At 45.1% G+C, this 22315-nt stretch overlaps 1 protein-coding gene across 6 annotated transcripts in view; it reads right to left on the bottom strand.

Annotated features, from left to right (window-relative positions):
• LOC129711774 (protein kinase C zeta type) overlaps positions 1 to 22315 on the bottom strand; it is a 458626-nt gene that overhangs the window by 186942 nt on the left and 249369 nt on the right. For all 6 annotated transcript variants that reach the window (XM_055659716.1, XM_055659717.1, XM_055659714.1 and 3 more), the window contains one exon: positions 18815 to 18900. In XM_055659716.1, coding sequence (XP_055515691.1) covers positions 18815 to 18900 — 86 coding nt within the window. The remainder of the gene's footprint in view (positions 1 to 18814; positions 18901 to 22315) is intronic.

Raw genomic sequence — 22315 nt, 5'->3', positions numbered from 1 at the left:
AAATAAACAATCCTCATGTGAGTTCAGCAGCAATGATAATGTTGTTGCGGACTCAACTTAATGCAGCATAAAACATGAATAAAAATAGGTGCAGGAACCAGCCTGACGTTCTTGCGATCATGGCCTTATCATCACATTTGGTGCTGCGTACAGTATTCTATTTAATCCATTTTTCTATATAGGCTTATATTTGCATTGTTTCCCTGATGCCACACTGGTGGACAATGTGTGCATGGCCACACTGGCTACTTTCAGGTTGGAATTGTCTGGCAGAAATCCAAATAGAGGATTGCTACTGTTTTACAATTTTTTTCTCATGTGGATTGGGCTATTTCTGGATCTGCCATTGCATATGTCTGTTCCTGTCTTGCAGCTAGAATATCATCCAGAAGGACGTCTCTTAAAAAAAACTGGACTCTGAGGTACAATAGACAATAGGTGCAGGAGTAGGCCATTCGGCCCTTCGAGCCAGCACCGCCATTCAATGTAATCATGGCTGATCATCCACAATCAGTACACCGTTCCTGCCTTCTCCCCATATCCCCTGGCTACACTATTTTTAAGAGCCCTATCTAGCTCTCTCTTGAAAGCATCCAGAGAACCTGCCTCCACCTCCCTCTGAGGCAGAGAATTTCACAGAACACCACAGACTGTGAGAAAAAGTGTTTCCTCGTCTCCGTTCTACATGGCTTACTCCTTATTTTTAAACTGTGGCCCCTGGTTCTGGACTCCCCCAACATCGGGAACATGTTTCCTGCCTCCCGCGTGTCCAAACCCTTACCAATCTTATATGTTTCAATGAGATCCCCACTCATCCTTCTAAACTCCAGAGTGCACAAGCCCAGCTGCTCCATTCTCTCAGCATATGACAGTCCCGCCATCCCGGGAATTAACCTTGTAAACCTATGCTGCACTCCCTCAATAGCAAGAATGTCCTTCCTCAAATTAGGGGACCAAAATTGCACACAATGCTCCAGGTGTGGTCTCAGTAGGGCCCTGTATAACTGCAGAAGGACCTCTTTGCTCCTATATTCGATTCCTCTTGTTATAAAGGCCAACATGCCATCCACTTTCTTCACTGCCTGCTGTACCTGCATGCTTACTTTCATAGACTGATGAACAAGGACCCCCAGATCCCATTGTACTTCCCCTTTTCCCAATTTGACACCATTTAGATAGTAATCTGCCTTCCTGTTTTTGCTACCAAAGTGGATATCCTCACATTTATCCACATTAAATTTCATCTGCCATGCATCTGCCCACTCCCCCAACCTTTCCAAGTCACCCTGCATTCTCATAGCATCCTCCTCACAGTTCACACTGTCACCCAGCTTTGTGTCATCTGCAAATTTGCTAATGTTACTTTGAAACCCCTCATCCAATTCATTGATGTACAGTGGCTTGCAAAAGTTTTCATACCCCTTGAACTTTTCCACATTTTGTCGCGTTACAACCACAAACGTAAATGTATTTTATTAGGATTTTATGTGATAGACCAACACAAAGTGGTGCATAATTGTGAAGTTGAAGGAAAATGATACATGGTTTTCAAATTTTTTTACAAAAAAAAACCGGAAAAGTGTGGCGTGCAAAAGTATTCAGCCCCCTTGAGTCAATACTTTGTAGAACCACCTTTCGCTGCAATTACAGCTGCAAGTCTTTTGGGGTATGTCTCTATCAGCTTTGCACATCTAGAGACTGACATTTTTGCCCATTCTTCGTTGCAAAATAGTTCAAGCTCAATCAGATTGGATGGAGAGCGTGTGTGAAGAACAATTTTCAAGTCTTGCCAGAGATTCTCAATTGGATTTAGGTCTGGACTTTGACTGGGCCATTCTAACACATGAATATGCTTTGATCTAAACCATTCCATTGTAGCTCTGGCTGTATGTTTAGGGTCGTTGTCATGCTGGAAGGCGAACATCCACCCCAGTCTCAAGTCTTTTGCAGACTGTTAACAGGTTTTCTTCCAAGATTGCCCTGTATTTGGCTCCATCCATCTTCCCATCAACTCTGACCAGCTTCCCTGTCTCTGCTGAAGAAAAGCATCCCCACAGCATGATGCTGCCACCACCATATTTCACAGTGAGGATGGTGTGTTCAGGGTGATGTACAGTGTTAGTTTTCCGCTAAACATAGCGTTTTGCATTTAGGCCAAAACCTTCAAATTTGGTCTCATCTGACCAAAGCACCTTCCTCGACATGTTTGCTGTGTCCCCCACATGGCTTGTGGCAAACTACAAACGGGACTTCTTATGGCTTTTTTTCAACAATGGCTTTCTTCTTGCCACTCTTCCATAAAGGCCCGATTTGTGGAGTGCACGACTAATAGTTGTCCTGTGGACAGATTCTCCCACCTGAGCTGTGGATCTCTGCAGCTCCTCCAGAGTTACCATGGGCCTCTTGGCTGCTTCTCTGATCAATGCTCTCCTTGACCGGCCTGTCAGTTTAGGTGGACGGCCATGTCTTGGTATGTTACCAAGAACAGAACAAGGGGTCACAGTTTAAGGATAAGGGGGAAATCTTTTAGGACCGAGATGGGGAAAACTTTTTTCACACAGAGAGTGGTGAATCTCTGGAATTCTCTGCCGCAGAAGGTAGCTGAGGCCAGTTCATTGGCTATATTTAAGATGGAGTTAGATCTGGCCCTTGTGGCTAAAGGGATCAGGGGGTATGGAGAGAAGGCAGGAACAGGATACTGAGTTGGATGACCAGCCATGATCATATTGAATGGTGGTGCAGGCTCGAAGGGCCGAATGGCCTACTCCTGCACCTATTTTCTATTTTTCTATGTTTGCAGTTGTGCCATACTCTTTCAATTTTCGGATGATGGATTGAACAGTGCTCTGTGAGATGTTCAAAGCTTGGGATATTTTTTTATAACCTAACCCTGCTTTAAACTTCTCCACAACATTATCCCTGACCTGTCTGGTGTGTTCCTTGGGCTTCGTGATGCTGTTTCTTCAATAATGTTCTCTAACAAACCTCTCAGACCTTCACAGAACAGCTGTATTTATACTGAGATTAGATTACACACAAGTGGACTCTATTTACTAATTAGGTGACCTGAAGGCAATTGGTTGCACTGGATTTTATTTAGGGGTATCAGAGTAAAGGGGGCTGAATACTTTTGCACGCCACACTTTTCAGTTTTTTAATTGTAAAAAAATTTGAAAACCATTTTCCTTCCACTTCACAATTATGCGCCACTTTGTGTTGGTCTATCACATAAAATCCCAATAGAATACATTTACGTTTGTAGTTGTAACATGACAAAATGTGGAATAGTTCAAGGGGTATAAATACTTTTGCAAGCCACTGTATATTGTAAATAGCTACGGTCCCAGCACCGAGTCTTGCGGTACCCCACTAGTCACTGCCTGCCATTCTGAAAGGGACCCGTTAATCCCTACTCTTGATTTCCTGTCTGCGAACCACTTCCCTATCCATGTCAGCACTCTACCCCCAATACCATGTGCCCTAATTTTGCTCACTAATCTCCTCTGTGGGCAAAATGCTTTCTGAAAGTCCAGGTACACTACATCCACTGGTTCACCATTGTCCATTTTCCTAGTTACATCTTCAAAAAATTCCAGAAGATTAATCAAGCACGATTTCCCCTTCGTAAATCCATGCTGACTCGGACCGATCCTGTTACTGCTATCCAAATGTTCGGTTATTTCATCTTTTATAATTGACTCCAGCATCTTCCCAACCACCGATGTCAGGCTAACTGGTCTATAATTCCCTGTTTTCTCTTTCCCGCCTTTCATAAAAATTGGGATAACATTAGCTACCCTCCAATCCACAGGAATTGATCCTGAGTCTATAGTACATTGGAAAATTATCACCAATGCATCCACTATTTCTAGGGCCACTTCCTTAAGTACCCTGGGATGCAGACCATCAGGCCCTAGGGATTTATCAGCCTTCAGTCCCATCAGTCTATCCAACACCATTTCCTGTGTATTTCCTTTGGTTTTCTCCGTCACCCCAGATCCTCTGGCCACTACTATATCAGGAAGATTGTTTGTGTCCTCCTTAAAGAAGGCAGATCCAAAGTACCTGTTCAACTCATCTTCCATTTCCTTGTTCCCCATAATAAATTCACCTTTTTCAGTCTCCAAGGGTCCAACTTTGCTCTTAACTATTTTTTTTCCTCTTCACATACCTAAAGAAGCTTTTACTATCCTGCTTTATATTCTTGGCTAGCTTACCTTCGTACCTCATCTTTTCTCCCCGTATTGTCTTTTTGGTTATCTTCTGATGTTCTTTAAATATTACCCAATCCTCTTGCTTCCCGCTCATCTTTGCTACGTTGTACTTCTTCGCTTTATTTTTATACGGTCCCTGACGTCCCTTGTCAGCCACGGTCGCCCCTTTCTCAGCCTTGGAATCTTTCTTCCTCCTAGGAAAGAACTGATCCTGCACCTTCTGTATAATTCCTAGAAATACCTGTAATTTTTCTTCCACTGTCATCCCTGCTAGTGTATCTTTCCAGTCAACGTTGACCAGCTCCTCCCTCATGGCCCCATAATCCCCTTTATTCAACTGTAACACTGACACCTCCGATCTACCCTTCTCCCTCTCCAATTGTAGATTTAACCAGACCATGTTATGGTCACTACCTCCTAATGGCTCATTAACTTCGAGGTCCTTCATCAAATCCGGTTCATTACATAACACTAAATCCAGAATTGCCTTCTCCCAGGTAGGCCCCAATACAAGCTGTTCTAAGAATCCATCACAAAGGCACCCTACAAAGTCCCTTTCTTGGGGTCCAGTACCTACCTGATTTTCCCAGTCTACCTGTATGTTGAAATCTCCCATAACAACCACAGCATTACTTTTGCTACATGCCAATTTTAACTCCTGATTAAACTTGCGCCCTATGTCCAGGCTACTGTTTGGGGGCCTGTAGATTAGTCCCAAAAGGGTCTTTTTGCCCTTACAATTCTATAGTTCTATCCATAATGACTCCACATCTCCTGTTTCAATGTTACCCCTTGCAAGGGATTGAATTTCATTCCTCACCAACAGAGCAACCCCATCTCCTCTGCCCACCTGTCTGTCTTTTCGATATGAGGTATACCCTTGAATATTCAGTTCCCAGCCCTGGCCCTCTTGCAGCCATGTCCCAGTAGTTCCCACATCATCATACTTGCCAGTTTCTAACTGAGCTTCAAGCTCGTCCACTTTATTCCTTATACTTCGCGCATTCATATACAGCACTTTGCCCTCGCACTGCTCACAATTGGCCCTCACCGTACTCTGTCCATTCTCGAACTTTCCTTCCCATTAATTTTAGAATCTTTTGTAATTTTTCCTGTAGCCTCTTCCCCTTCAACTCCATCTTTATACTCCCAATTTGTCAATCCCTCCCTCCCCCACTATTTAATTTAAACCCACACGTGTAGCCCGAGCAAACATGCCTGCCAGAATGTCGGTTCCCCTCCAGTTAAGGTGTAACCCGTCCCTTTTATACAGGTCACCCCTACCCCAGAAGAGATCCCAGTGGTCTATAAATCTAAATCCTTGCTCCCTGCTCCAGCCCCTCAGACAAACATTCAGATCCGCTATCTCCCTGTTCCCGTCATCACTAGCACGATGTACTGGAAGCAATCCAGAGATAATCACCCTAGAAGTCTGGCATTTCAGTCTTCTTCCCAGCTCTCTGAACTCATGTTGGAGAACCTCATTCCTTTTCTTCCCGATGTCGTTTGTGCCTACGGCTGTTCACCTTCTCTCTCGAGGATGTTCTGAATTTGGCTCGTGACATCCTGAACGCTAGCACCAGGGAGGCAACAGACCATCCTCGCATCTCCTCTGCCGCCACAGTCACCCACCACTAGGGCTCTGCCCGATGTCGGTCTCGCCGGTCGAGTCCCATCTCCAGGATTGGAACCACCGACATGTCCGCCGCTCGGACTGGAAACATGGTCTCCCCGGACAGTTCCCGAGAGGGCGTACCTGTGTTAATCAGGCACAGCCACCTGGGTCTTTTGCACTCCACGATTTCCACCCTTTCTCTCCGTCACACACTTTGATTCTTCCCGTATCCTCGGCGTGATTACCTCACTGTAGGTCCTGTCCAGGAAACTCTCGTTTTCCCGGATGGCCCTGAGGTCATCCAGCTGCTTTCCAGTGCCCCACCACGGTCCTTTAGGAGCTGAAGCTGGACGCACTTGCAACAGTTGGAGCAGCCAGAGGCTCCATCTGTGTCTCTGGGCTCCCGCATCCTACAAGCCTCACACTGTCTCATCTGCCCCGACATATGTTCACCGCGTTCCGTCCTCTCGAGCTTTATCCGTAGCCTCCTTTCCTCACCGAAGACTCTTGAGCCAAAGACTCACACTTTACTCACAAGGCACTTCCCTCACAAGGCCGCTCCCTAAGTGCCATCTTGCTTACATTGGCTAATAAATCGCCTAATTTAAAAAACAAATTCCTCAGTTTTAAACTGTTTTCCCCCTCTGACTCACTTCTAACTCTCCTCCTACACGGGCTAGAGCCAATCAGTGCTTTTTCCTGCTTCTCTTTGCTGCTGTTTCTTCAAAATCCACGGAAGCTCTGAGTTAAGTCTGTCTGTGTTTTGCCACTCTTTTTAAACTGTTTTCCCCCTCTCACTCACTTCTAACTCTCTTCCCCACAGGCTGGAGCCAATCAGTGCTTTTTCCTGCTTCTCTTTGCGGCTGTTTCTTCGAAGTCCACGGAAGCTCTGAGTTGTACCCATCTGGTTCAAGAAGACCACGATCATACCAATGCTGAAGAAAAGCAAGATCTCATGCCTTAATGACTACTATCTAGTGGCCTTGACATCCACCATCATGAAGTGTTTTGAGAGACATATACGGAACGCATTAAATCCATCTACAAAGCTGCCTTGACCCACTGCAGTTTGCCTACTGCCACAACAGGTCCATGGTTGATGCCATCTCCATGTCCCTACACTCATCCATGGAATACCTAGATAAGAGACACCAAGTCAGACTTCTGTTCATAGATTACAGCACTGCTTTTTTTAACATCATCATCATCCCATCCAAGCTCATCAACAAGGTTGTGGAACTTGGAGTCAGCACTTGTCTCCGCAACTGGATTCTCAACTTCCTGATCAACAGACGACAATCAGTGAGGATAGGGGGCAAATCATCCTCTACGATAATCCCCAACACTGGTGCTCAGCAAGAACCTCCTCTCTACTCCTTATATACCCACAATTGTGCAATCAAGTATAAATCCAATTCAATCTACAAAGTCTGAAGAAGGGTTTCGACCCAAAACGTTGCCTATTTCCTTCGCTCCATAGATGCTGCTGCACCTGCTGAATTTCTCCAGCACGTTTGTCTACCTTCGATTTTCCAGCATCTGCAGTTCCTTCTTAAACACTCAATCTACAAATTTGCAGATGATACAACCGTAGTGGGCTGGATATCAAATATTCATGAGACGGTACAGGAAGAAAATTGAAAATCTGGTGTCAAAATGGCAACCTTTCTCTCAATGTCAGGAGCACAAAGATAGTGGTCAACTTCAGGAAGTGGTACACATACCCTGGTATGAATTAATGGTGCTGAAGTTGAGATGGTTGCAAGCTTCACATTCTTAGAAATAAATATTGCCAGCAACTTATTGAAGCAATGGCTAAAAAAGCACAACAATGCCTCTACTTCCATAGAAGGCTTAGGAAGTTTGGCATGTCCCCAACAATTCTCACCAACATCTCTAGATGCACCATAGAAAGCATCAGGATGCATCACAGCTTGGTTTGGGAACAGTTCCATCTAAGATCGCAAGAAATTGCAGAAAATTGTGGATACATCTCAGACCATAACATGAACCAATCTCCCTTTTACACTTCACACTGCCTTGGCAAGGTCATTAGCATAATAAAGAACTAATCTCATCCAAGGCAGTCGCTCTTCTACCGGTCCCATCAGGCAAGAGGCAGAAAATGTGAAAACACACAACTCCAAATTCGGAGACAGTTTTTTCCCAGCTGTTATCAGGCATCTGAATCATCCTGTCAGCAATGAAAGCGCGGTCCTGTGCTACTATCTCTATCTACCTCACTGGACATCTCGCTGGTTGGATGTGACAGCCTCTCTCTCTTGGATGTTGCTCTAATCCCCTTAACTCGCTGACAGGCCAGGAGAGGGTCAATTTCCCAGCATCATTGGTAACAACTGGGTCCAATTAACCGACATTGGTCTGGCCACTTGAAGCTAGTCAGCCGCTGCGTATAAAACCCTGGTATTCTGGCCAGAGGGGAGAAGAGGATGGGAGAAGAAGACGAGAAAGTGTTGTGGTGGTGATGATGAAGGACAGTGTCCCCACGTGGTCCTGGACTTTCATACCACATATGTTCACCTTACTGTGAGTGTCGGCATGGTCACTCCCAAACCCGTCATCGTTCCCCAACATCACAATCCGTAAATAGCTTGAAAATATGACATTGCTGGAGAAACCACCACCTTCAACCACAGTGGTCTTGTTGGTCAATGTACTCCAATGCTGTCAGGTAGCGTGTTCCAGGATTTTGACCAAGCAATTAAATTGTATTTCCGAGACAGGACGTGAAGGGAAAGCCTCATTTGGTGGTGTTTGCATGCGCCTGCTCCCTCTGTCATTTTTGATCACACACACTTAGGAGGAAATGCAGTGCACTTTGCAGGTGGAACACACTGCAATACCATGCACCAGTGCCGAGTGTGGTGAGAATATTAACAATGAAGTTTGCTGCTTTGTTACTGGATTTTATTCAGTGTGAGCAACTCCATTCTGTGTTGCACACTTTCTTGACTTGAACCTTTTGCTTGTTAGGTGGGAAATCACAAAATACTTGACTTCTGACCTGTTCTTATAGCCACAGAATTTGTATAGTTTAAAACAAGGAACTGCAGATGCTGGTTTATATTTTAAAAAGATACAAAATGCTGGAGTAACTAGTAGATCAGGCAGAATGTCTGGAAAACATGGATAGCTGATGTTTCGGGTTGGAGCCCATCTTCGGACTGATGGAGGTAGGGAGGAAGAAAGGTGGAAAGGGGGCACAACAAATCCTGGTAAGTAATAGATGGACACAAAAAGTTGGAGTAACTCGGCGGGACAGGCAGCATCTCTGAAGACAAGGAATGGGTAACGTTTCGGGTGGAGACACGTGATGTAGAGAGATATAGAACAATGAATGAAAGATATGCAAAAATGTAACGATGATAAAGGAAATAGAACATTGTTAGCAAGTTTGAGTTAAAATGAGAAGCTGGTGTAACTTGGGTGGGGGAGGGATTGAGAGAGAGGGAATATTGGGGTTACTTGAAGATAGAGAAATCAATATTCATACCATTGGGCTGTAAGCTGCCCAAGCGAAATATGAGATGCTGTTCCTCTAATTAGTGCTTAGCCTCACTCTGACAATGGAAGAGACCAAGGACAGAAAGGTCAGTGTGGGAATAGGAAGGAGATTTAAAGTGTTTAGCAACCAGGAGATCACATAGGTTTCTTGTGGAATGAGAGAAGGTGTTCAGCGAAACGATCGCCCAGTCTACGTTTGGTGTCACCGATGTATAAGATTCATAGGATTATAGGGAATAGGAGTAGAATTAGGCCATTTGGCCCATGAAGTCTACTCTGCTATTCAATCATGGCTGATCTATCTCTCCCTCCTAACCCCATTCTCCTGCCTTCTCCCCATAACCTCTGATACCTGTACTAATCAAGAATCTATCTATCTCTGCCTTAAACAAATCCAATGAATTGGCCTCCACAGCCTTCTGTGGCAGAGAATTCCACAGATTCACCACCTTCTGACGAAATAAATTTATCTTTGTCTCCTTCCTAAAAGAACATCCTTTAATTCTGAGGCTATGACCTCTAGTCCTAGACTATCCCACTAGTGGAAACATTACCTCCACATCCCCTCTATCTAAGCCTTTCACTATTCTGTATGTTTCAATGAGTTTAATTATTTTAAACTCTAACGTGTACAGGCTCAGTGCCGACAAACGCTCATCATGGGTTAACCAACTCATTCCTGGGATAATTCTTGTTAATCTCCTCTGGACCGTCTCCAGAGCCAGCACACCCTTCCTCAGATATGGTGCCCAAAATTGCTAACAATATTCCAAATGTGGCCTGACCAGTGCCATATAGAGCCTCAACATTTGTGTTAAATTTTTATTGTGTATTATGTGTTCTTTCTCATTGTATCGCTGCTGACATATTCATTTCACTTGCACTTTATGTGCAATGTGACGAATAAACCCGTATTGTATTGTATTGTAACATTACATCCCTGTTACAAGCCGTCTTTAATTAAATGCAAGCATTGAGTTTGCTTTCTTTACCTCTGATTCGACTTGCAGATTAATTTTTTTAGAAATCCTGCGCCAGCACTCCCATGACCCTTTGTACCTCCGATGTCTGGATTCTCACACCATTTAGAAAATAGTCTATGCCTTTATTCCTACTACCAATATGCATGACTCCACACTTTGCTACACTACATTCCATCTGTCACTTCTCTGCCCACTCTCCCAACCTGTCCAAGTCCTTCTGCAGAGTCCTTGCTTTCTCTACACTACCTGCCCCTCCACTTATTTTTGTATCATCCGCAAACTTTGCCACAAAGCCTTCAATCCCTTCGTCCAAATCATGAATACACAATGTGAAGCATCGACCCTTGCGGAACTCCACTAGTCTGGCAGCCAACCAGAAAAAGCCCCCTTTGTTGCCACTCTGTCTTCTGCCATCCAGCCAACCAGCTATCCATGCTAGTATCTGCCCTTTGATACCATGGGCTCTCATCTTCCTAAGCAGCCTCACACGTGGCACCTAATCAAAGGCTTTCTGAAAATCTAAGTAAACAACATCTATTGACTTTCCTTTGTCTGTCCTGCAATTTACTTCTTCAAACAATTCCAACAAATTTGTCACGCAAGACCTCCCCTTCCCAAAGCCATGCTGACTTTGTCCTATTTTATCGTGAACTTCTAAACACTCCGGATCCTCATCCTTTATAATAGACTCTAAAATCTTACCAATCATCGGCCATATTAACCAGCCAAAAGTTCCCACTATTCTGCCTTGTAGAGCTATTAACAAATACTCCAAGTAACGATCCGACAAGTTTATTAGCATACAATAAAGTTACACTGCATGTTGTCACCACTGTGACTACATCCCGACTAACCGCTAGTGTCTGGAAGCATGAGTAATATATGGTGACTGTATGGAAAAACCCGGACTGGATTATAGATCCGAATGGCGCGTAACATATGTCTGTTAGTATTAGGTAGAGCATATCTACACCACTCCTCTTAAGAAAATAATGTAACTACGAATATATATGTGAGTACAATTATTCAAATTTAACTGGCGTGTGAGGTGAGACTGGAGACCGGGACACCGACCGTGGTGACAAGAAGGCAGGAAACATGCCGGGCACAGACTCCGCAAACGGACGCTGGGCCGGGGAGGAGAGAATATCGGTCATGCGGTGACACAGTCCAGGAACATCTGGATACGGGATCATGGGTTGCGGTTCCTTCACTAGTAGAAGGTGTTGACGATTTCGCCAGTAAGTCCCTTCATTTGAATCGATCATGTACGAACGTGGTTCTGGTGCAGAGCTGCTGATTAAACCAAGGCGTCCATGACCCTTGTCAGTTTGAAGTCGAACAACTTGCCAGCGGCTCGAGTGGCCTGCTTGTTTTGTCGTACGAGTGTTTCTTGATCTCGTGCTTATAGAAACATAGAAAATAGGTGCAGGAGTAGGCCATTCGGCCCTTTGAGCCTGCACCGCCATTCAATATGATCATGGCAGATCATCCAACTCAGTATCCTGTGCCTGCCTTCTCTCCATACCCCCTGATCCATTTAGCCACAAGAACCACATCTAACTCTCTCTTAAATATAGCCAATGAACTGGCCTCAACTACCTTCTGTAGCAGAGAGTTCCAGAGATTCACCACTCTCTGTGTGAAAAAAGTTTTTCTCATCTCGGTCCTAAAGGATTTCCCCTCTATCCTTAAACTGTGACCCCTTGTCCTGGACTTCCTGATGCTGATGTTGTGCTTGAATTATTGATGGCTTGTGAACCTGCGGCTGTAGTAGTTGCTTGGGTACGGGCAGCGTGGTACGGGTCTGCCTTGACATGAGGCTTTGGGCAGGAGACCCCAGCACTGGGTCGTGGGCAATGTTTCTTGAGTTGAGCAAGTCCAGGTAAACATCAGATTTTGCCTAATGAGATCTTTCCACCACCTGTTTGGCACTCCGGACTGCCCGCTCGGCCAGCCCGTTCGATTGAGGGAATTCGGGACTGCTGGCAATGTGACGAAAGTCCCATCGTTGGGCAAAATTCTTGAAGTACTGGCTGGTGAACTGGCTTCCGTTGTCTGGCAGGAGTTTCATGGGCGTCCCGCGATTGAAAAGTGTTGCGCTAGTTTTTGAATCATCACTGCTGAAGTGGGGCTGGGAAGCAGATCGATCTCAAACCAGCCCGAGTACGAGTCAACAAGAACCATACAAACAAAGAAAATAGGTGCAGGAGGAAGCCATTCGGCCCTTCGAGCCAGCACCGCCGTTCATTGTGATCATATCTGATCGTCCCCTATCAATAACCCGTGCCTGCCTTCTCCCCATATCCCTTGACTCCACTAGCCCCTAGAGCTCTATCTAACTCTCTCTTAAATTCATCCAGTGACTTGGCCTCCACTTCCCTCTGTGGCAGGGAATTCCGTAAAATCACAACTCTCGGGGTGAAAACGTTTTTTCTCACCTCAGTCTTAAATACAGAGATAGGTTGAATAAGTTAGGTCTTTATTCTCTGGAGCGCAGAAGGTTAAGGGGTGACTTGATAGAGGTCTTTAAAATGATGAGAGGGATAGACAGAGTTGATGTGGACAAGCTTTTCCCTTTGAGAATAGGGAAGATTCAAACAAGAGGACATGACTTCAGAATTAAGGGACAGAAGTTTAGGGGTAACATGAGGGGGAACTTCTTTACTCAGAGAGTGGTAGCGGTGTGGAATGAGCTTCCAGTGGAAGTGGTGTCGGCAGGTTCATTGGTATCATTTAAAAATAAATTGGATAGGCATATGGATGAGAAGGGAATGGATGGTTATGGTATGAGTGCAGGCAGGTGGGACTAAGGGAAAAAAGTTGTTCGGCACGGACTTGTAGGGCCGAGATGGCCTCTTTCCGTGCTGTAATTGTTATATGGTTATAAATGACCTTCCCTTTATTCTAAGACTGTGGCCCCTGGTTCTGGACTCACCCAACATTGGGAACATTTTTCCTGCATCTAGCTTATCCAGTCCTTTTATAATTTTATATGTTTCTATAAGAGCCCCATCATCCTTCTAAACTCCAGTGAAACCAGGTATTGTTTACCACGCCATTCAAAAATGTGTGTTGCCAGTGTGGACCATGGTAGGGCAGGGACTGGGAGAGGGAGAAGCGGCTGCTTGGGTAGATTTAAAAAAAAAAAATGTTTTTAATTAAATTAAAAATATTTATTCAAACATTATAATAGTATTTACAACACAATAAAACAAAACAGAACCCACCACCATAGTACAAGACAAAACAAATATACCAAGTAAACTACTGAACAACTATATTACAATCCTTGTCCAGGGTACACTCTACCCCCCTCGGTGTCCAACGGTCCCGGAAATCTCCCAAGGTGCCCGTGGACAGCTCTCCAGTACCACCCGGGCACGGACATAATCCTGGAAAAGTGGGCTGCCTGGGTTGATGGGACACCAGGCTATTGCAGATCATGCAGGCTTCCACCTTCTCCCGTATAGGCTCAGTCATTCCAGGCCAGAAAAACATGTTCTTGGCTCGAAGGTTGGTTGCCTCGATGCCGGAATGTACCCCGTGCACAGAGTCGAAATATATGTCTCTTAAAGCAGTTGGAATGACGGCTTGTGTCCCTTAAAAAGTCATGCCGTCCTGGAGCACAAGCTCATCACGGACAGGGAAGTATGGGCGAATGGCAACAGGTACCTTGTGCTATTTATCCGGCCAACTATGCCGGATGATCGAGGACAGGGACTGTAGGGAGTCATCGGCTGCTGTCTGGGCAGCCAAGTCATCCAGGCATTCTGTGGGAACGTTAGACACCATCATCACAATGTGGGTGTCGTTGTCAGACAGTTGTTGCTCGCAGGTCTTGCATGGGGCTCTGGATAGAGTGTCGGCTAGGTGCATGTCTTTGCCTGGTTTGTAAACTAGTTTGATATCAGACCTTTGAAGCTGCATCATCATCCACTGCAGCCGGTCAGGAGCAGCATGGATTTCCTTTTTCAAAATGCTGAACAGGGGCTGGTAGTCTGTTTCAACAGTCACAGTCTTTCCAAAAATAACGTCTTTGAATTTTACACAGGCAAAAACCTCTGCCAGTAGTTCATTTTCGATTTGAGCATAGCATTGCTCGCTCTCAGACATCGTACGGGAGGCATATGCCACGGATCTGTTGTCACCTTCACTGGTGCTCTGAAGGTGTATCACAGGTTAGCGTTACTGGCAGTTTTACATCAAAGTGAGCCAGCATCGGGGCACAGGACAACTGCTGTTTTAGGGTATCGAATGCTCTCTGGTGTTGTATGTACCAGGACCAGGTTGCATCTTTGTGCATCAGCTGCCGCAGTGGTGCTGACTTACCCAGGTAATTCACCTAGGAATCTTGGTAAGCTGGTTACGTCTGTGGGAACTGGTAGTTCGTTGATGGGTCTTGGAAGGATCTGGTTTGAGTCCATCATTAGTAAAAACGTGTCCCACATACTTCACTTCCCTGACACGGAATCTGCACTTTAGGGGGTTGAGCTTGAGGTTGATGTTCTTGGCACGATCCAGTACTTTCTTTAAATTGGCATTGTGTTCTGACATGTACTTGTGTTCTGACATGCGGCCAGCACGATTATGTCATCGACAATAATGGCACAAGGGTGTCCTGCGAACAGCTGTTCCATCGTGCACTGGAAAACTTCACTAGCAGAGTTTGGTGCCAAAGGGCATTCGCAGAAACTTGTAGCGGCCAAAACGTGGGCCAAAAGTGGTTAGTTCAGACGATTTGTGGTCTAACGGGAATTGTCCAGAATGAACTTTTGGCATCTAAAACAGAGAACACAGTTGCTTTGCCAAATGTGCTGTTCCCTTTTTGTGCAGCAGGGTAATGTTCCGATCATCTGGAACCACTACTTAGGTAATTGCCAATGTTCCGATCATCATGGGGCCACTACTGACTCTAGTGATTCCTGAAATATCACTATCAATGCCTTTCAGAACCCGAGGGTGCAGTCCATCCAGCCCAGTTCACTTATGCACCTTCAGCCCTTTCAGCTTCCCAAGCACCTTCTCCCTGGTAATAGCCACTCCACTAACACTCCACCCCCTGAATCTCTTGAATTTGAGGCACGTTGCTGGTGTCTTCCAATGTGAAGACTGACACACTACGCAGCCCTGGTTCCCAATACTCCATGACATGGTTGTTGAAACTCCGATGGTATTCCCCAGTGACCCAGAGTTATTAACACCCAGTGTCGGGCACAAGCCACCCGTGCCATGAAAAAATCAAACTCCTGGGTTGCAGATTCTGCACAAACCACTTCTGGGACTGGGATTATCAGAACAAACCGGCGACACCATGTCAGCATCCCTCCGAACATCCACTAAAAAACAGCACTTGTCCAGCATCAAAAAATGGGAGAAGTACTGCTTGGATACAGGGACCACCTACTCAACCCGCTACAGTTACCAACGTACTGGAATTCCTGGCGAACCTTCACCACGATGAAGGACTCATCTACAGAGCCATCAACACAGCTAGAAATGCCCTGTCTGTCTATTTAAAACCAGCTCCAGGACAACAGGCCATGGGGTCCCACCCGCTGGTGGTCAAACTAATGAAGGGTATTTACAACTCTAACCCCCTAGACCAAGGTACACCCAATACATGGGATGTCAGTGTGGTCCCGACGTACCTCAGGGGATGGCCACCAGCCAGATCCCTCAACCTGGAACAATCTATGCTCAAAACACTCATGTTGATGGCACTTGTATCTGCACAGAGGGTCCAGTCACTACACCTATTGCGACTGAACACCATGCTCACAGCTCCAGACCAGATCTCTGTCGTTATCCAGGAAATGATCAAACAGAGCAGACCAGGAATACCTAATCCAGTCGTGGAATTCCGGGCTTATCTGCCAGAACCACGATTATGTGCCATGACCCACCTACTATCCTACATAGACACAACCAAAAATAGTCGAGGGAGATGAAAAGCCTTGTGGGTCAGTCATAAAAAACCTTATGGTCGGGTGGTGAGCTGACCATAAGACCATTGCGAGATAGCTCAAGCAGGTGCTAAAAGCTGCTGGGATAAACACTAACATGTACAAATCTCACTCTACCAGGGCAGCATCCACGTCGACGGCTAAAAGAATGGACGTGCCTATAGACCACATCCTGGCTACAGCAGGATGGTCGGGGGGAAAGACCGTTCAGAAATTTTATAATAAGCCGTTGGCAAAACCTGCTTCATTTATTTTTTACAGACTGCAAATATTTAATTTAAGCCCAGGGGAGCAATTTAATTTCTTTGTTGTCATTGTTAAAAAATACCATTGTGTTTTTCTACAAACAGATTCATTGGTTGATTACGATAACACACTTCCTCCCTCAAGGACTTCGGCAGTGAGTGAAGTAATAACTGTTACACGGTTTGAAATCACAGAGCTTTGAAGTCTTCACGTAGTCACTCACGTGACTCCGAAGTAAAATAGTAAGATTAAACGAGAACTTACCAGTTTTATCTGTATTTTATGAGGAGTTACGATGAGGGATTACGTGCCCTCCACTCCCACCCTCAATAATATGGGTCAAACTGATAAACTGATGTCTCCTTTTCTTTACTATGTTTACTTCAATAACTGTGTCTATCTGTGATTCCACACCGCTGCTTTGAAGTATGCCACGCATGCGTGCTGAGCGGGCTCTTCACGTAATCCCTCATTGTAACTCCTCATAAAATACAGATCAAACTTCAAACTGGTAAGTTCTCGTTTAATCTTACTATTTTTGTGATACATGGTCCAACCTGAGTCATCACTATAATTAAGCCTCAAGTTTGTAGCCTTGGCCAGACTTCTTCAGATGCTTTGCAAATTACTTTCTCTCCGTCATAGCTCAGAAGTGACAATATTTTCTAATAATTGTGCATCATTCAATTCCATGGCAACTCCTCTGAAAATGAAGTTGCAAGCAAATAAACCACGGTAAGGTCCAGGCATGGCAGTATAAGGCACAAGTAACTTTCATAGATTGATGTTCCAATCAATGAGCAATCTCAAGAACATTCTTATAAAATGAAGCAGCCAGTTGTACATGTACCAAGGCATAGGCAAGTGGCTGATGTGGGCAATTAAGTGGCAAGTAACATTCAGGTCACAATATTCTATGCAATGACTACCTCGAACATGAAAGATTACATACCTACTCTTGACATTGAAAAACACTGCTGTTCACTGCCACAACATTATTGGGTTAATCGCTGACAAGAAATGTAACCAGTTCGTTCTATCTCGACCCAACCTATTTTTTCACATGCTGGCTGTCTTCTCCATTCACCTCTAGAAAAAGTATCCCTCCAGGAGATTTATAACAGCTCACCTAAGATAGTAAACATTTGTTTACTTGGTACAAAGGCATCTGGAATTCTCATGCAACTGCAAAGATTTTAAAGAATATTAAGCAACTTCATAACATCCTCAAATATGGATCAACACCGCATGTCAGGCAGCATCTCTGGACTAGGATGGATGAAGTTACGGGTCGGGACCCTTCAGTCTGAAGAAGGGTCCTGACCCAAACCTTTACCCATCCTTTTTCTCCAGAGATGCTGCCTGAGCTGCTGATTTACTCCAACACTTTGTGTCTATCTATGGAACAGTGCAGCATAGGGACTGGCCTTTCAGGCCACAATATTTGTGCCGAACATGATGCCAATTTAAACAGATCTCATCAGCCTGTACATGATCCAAATCCCACTCCCATGTGCCTCTTTAAACACTATATCGTATTTGGTTCCACCATCGCCCCAGGGAAAATGGTTCTGACTATCTACCCTATCTATGCCTCTCATGATCTTCACACAAACAATTTCGGAGCAAGTCTTTCCTCAACCTGACATTCTAGCGAAAACAATCCAAGTCTATCCAACTTCTCCCTGGAGCTGAAACTCTCTAATCCAGGCAGCTTTCTGGCAAACCTCTTCTGTACCCTCTGCAAAGTCTCAACAGCCTTCCTGTAATGGGGTGATCAGAACTGTTTGTTAAGGGCCTGTCCCACTGTACGAGGTAATTCAAGAGCTCTCCCGAGTTTAAAAAAAAAATCAAACTCATGGTAAGCACGTAGAATGTACGTAGCGGGTACCTCGGAGTTCGGGACGTCTCTTAACGGCTCGTAACGCTAACAGCAGGTACTCGGGAAACGCTGTAAGCTCGTGAAGACTCGTGAAGATTTTTCAACATGTTGAAAAATGTCCACGAGAGCCCCGAGTACTTACGAGCGGCTATTACCGTAATTCTCCGAGTTCGAATCAGGGGAAACTCGAGAGAATTAGCTCGTACAGTGGGACAGGCCCTTAATACCCCGAATGCAGCTTAACCAGAATCTTATGACGTCGCAATATACATTCTGATTATTTTTGTGCATTACATTAAGGCAGACTATGAATACACATGGTGTTTAGAGAAAGCAAAACTGTTAACATACAAACAATCGAAGAAACAACTCCATTCACTCACTCTGTTAAATCGTTTGGCCTGGAATAGATGGCCATTCACACGGTAGAGCTTCCGCCATCTTCTTGCCCCACGCCTATAGATTGATTCTGGAAAAGAAACAAAAAAGGTATAAGGCAACAGCATAGATAATATTATGTAGAAACAAAGAACTGCAGTTGTTGTTTAATAAGACAAAAGAATCAAGTGCTGGAGTAACTCAGCAGGTCAGACAGCATCTTTGGAGAACCTGGATAGGTGACGTTTCTTCAGACTAAAGAAGGGTCGCGACCTAAAACGTGACTAATCCATGTTCTCCAGATGTGCTGCCTGACCTGCTGAGTTACTCCAGCACTTTGTGCCCTTTAGCATAATAGTATTTCTCTTCTGGCAGCTGATTTGTAAGCATGATGCTGCATGGGAGGCAAGCCCATCCTGCACATTTCACACAGTCCGAACAAGTAGCAGCAGGAGACCCTGTGACAGAGTGCTGCAAAAAGAGTCAGGGGAAAATCCTACCGTTGCTCATCTATATGCCTCATCCACATATCTTTTTCTTAATTTTGTGGCAATTCCAATGAGTTTTTTAGTCATTAGGAAATACAACTAAAATACAGAAAAGGCATGGAGAAACAAGGAACTGCAGATGCTGGTTTACAAAAAAAGACACAAAGTGCTGGAGTAAAGGGCCTGTCCCACTTAGGCGATTTTTAGGCGACTGCCGGCGACTGTCATAGTCATAGCATTGCCGAAAAATCGCCCTACGATAATGTCTACGACAAGCTACAACAACCTACCACCTAGTCTAGGTATGTTACAAAACCTACCTGAATCGTGGCTGAGCATCTGCCCCACCCCTTGTGTGTGATTTTGGCGCTGTTTGGAGGGGGCGGGTTTAAAACGCGATTTTTACTAGGCTGTTCCAATCGCAGATGTTCAGCCTAGTAAATCATTAACGGAGAATCGCTGCAAGACCCGGTCGCAAAAGCTATTATTAGTTTTATAGGCCTCGAATAATAGATATAATAATTTTAAAAGCTCTCGTTCACTCCGCAACCTCTCGCAGCCCCAGGGTTTTATAAAGCAAACTATTAAAGGTATGTACCTTATTTTTACATTAAATGGGGCATATATATAACCCTATATATCACGTTATCTATAGCGAGTAGTTCATTTTGGGCTTTTTATATCCCGCAGTATTTTTCTCTCGGCATTTGAGGGCACTAATCCAGCGCGATGTCAACGTTCTAAACCAGCGCGTTCCACATGAACCCACTAGAAAGCCGATTTAAATGGGCATTTATTTACAGCAATTGACCACTAAATTCCTTCCATTTGGCCTATAAATTAATGTAAATTAGATATAAAAATCATGTTATATTGTGAATTATTTGTGAATAATCTTTGGACACTTAGGCTATTTAAAAATGTTAATCTTTCCTTAAGAAATGGGCTTTTGACTATCCAAGATCACAACTTTTTTGTAATGTCCATTGAAAATCAATAGGGAACAAGATGCTAATTTCCGAGTATGAAAATGGCCATAACTTTTTTAATACTTGAGATATGAAAGTGAATTTGGTGTCAAATTAAACTTATTGTTATGCTTTATCTGATGGGATAAATTGCAGACTTGATTTTTAAAATCTCAAAATTTTGTAACATTGCTACCTAGTCGACGTCAACCTACAACGGCTACCGACAACCGGCGATACAATTGAAGCGACTTGGAACATCCACCTATGACTACACCTACGACAACCTATGACGACACAGGTGACAACCAAAGTCAACCTACGTCCACCCGCGACAAGCTCCGACCCTGTCGGCGACAACTGAAGACAATTCACGTCATTTTACCACTTGACCTCACTTCTATTGATGTCGGTACCTATCGCCAATTGACGTAGGTAGCCGCCAATGGAATTCACCAAATCAGCACCGGCGGCAACCTACGACAGCACCTACGTCAAGAGAAGTCAAGCGACGCACACTGACGTCAAACCCACGTCACCGACTGTCGCCAAAAATTTTTGAACATTTTGAAAATCCAGCAGTGACCAGAAAGACGACTCTTTGGGCGACTGAGGAGACTACTCACGACCATACAGGCGACACCCCGGCGACCATGTGGCGACAGCCTAGTTGCATGTAGTTGCCTAAAAAATCGCCTAAGTGGGACAGGCCCTTATGTCAGTGGTCAGGTAGCATCTTTTAACTCCTCTCAATTTCTCCAAGTTAATGTTGTCGCCATGGCACTCACATGGGGTGCAGTATGCCTGTCTTTTTGTTGGTTATGTCGAACAGTCCTACTTTCAATCATACACTGGCATCATCCTTGAACTCTTTCTATGTTACATAAACAAGTGCATCGAGGCTGCCTCCTGCACCCATGCAGAACTCATTAATTTAATTGATTTCCACTCATTTCCACTCCGCCCTCAAATTGCACTGCCCACAAAACCATCAAGGATCCAAGAGACAATACCAGGACAAACCTGAGTCCCACTCAGACACACGGAGAATGTGGCAAGGTCTGAATAAGATAACTGGCTGCAAGCAATAGGCCGTGGGCCGAGGTGCCAAAAGGGCTCTAGATTTTAACTTTCTGGTATCTATGTCTGGTATCTACTTGAAATTTGGCACAGATTTAGATAAAACATAATTGATAAGGAATTTATAACTCGTCAATGCAAAAAGTTGCACACTAATTAATTAAGCTAATTATAAAAAGTAACAGCGCCCTCTTGTGCTCAATAATATATAGCTGTATATGGGAACATTGAATAAGGGACTGCCACAGAGGTACCGAGTTTCACCGGCATCTGAACCCACCTAATTAATGGGTGAGGGCAGATCCTGTGCGTTCCCCAGTTTACTGAACCCCACTGACTGCCAGTGTGAAGAGTAGGGGTCACGGCCATAGTGGGACTGGAGCAGTACCAGGCTGTGGAAAGGCTAGGGCATCTTCCACTGAGAGGAAAATGCCTAACCCTAACTCGCCCCCCTTCCAGAACTGCCCACGGCTGGAGCTGGAGCCACTTTGGCACCAGTTGTGGGCTCCATACGTGTGGCTGTTCAGCGCATCCACCTGGTCAAGCATGCCCTTCTGGATCATCAGCACCAGCCCACCGGACGCCATGATTACACCGAATGTCAACATGGTGGGGAGCAGCACTGCCCTGCACGCCACCCGGGCTGCCTTCAGCACCCCCATAGCGCCGACTTTGTCAGTCCACCCGCTCGCTCACTGCAACACCGGCCAGCCAACAGCCCGACCAACCCCTCACTGCACCACCCGGCTGGACATCAGCCCGACAAACTGCCTATTCTTCGGCCCTGCTGCTCAGCTTGGCCCATGGCCGCCTTCAGCACCTCCATAGCGCTGGCTCTGTCACGGAAGTCCTCAGAAAAAAAAATACGCCTGCGGGCTGGATGTTTTTGGATTACGGGCAGGATCTGGCCCGTGGGCTGTAGGTTGCCGACCCCTGTCCTAACCCTAACCCTCTTCCACTGAGAGGAAAA

Source organism: Leucoraja erinacea, chromosome 30 (assembly GCF_028641065.1).
Source record: "Leucoraja erinacea ecotype New England chromosome 30, Leri_hhj_1, whole genome shotgun sequence".
Taxonomy (NCBI): Eukaryota; Metazoa; Chordata; class Chondrichthyes; order Rajiformes; family Rajidae; genus Leucoraja; species Leucoraja erinaceus.
The sequence above is the reverse complement of the archived record's forward strand: the minus strand, read 5'-3'. Positions and strand labels throughout refer to the sequence as shown.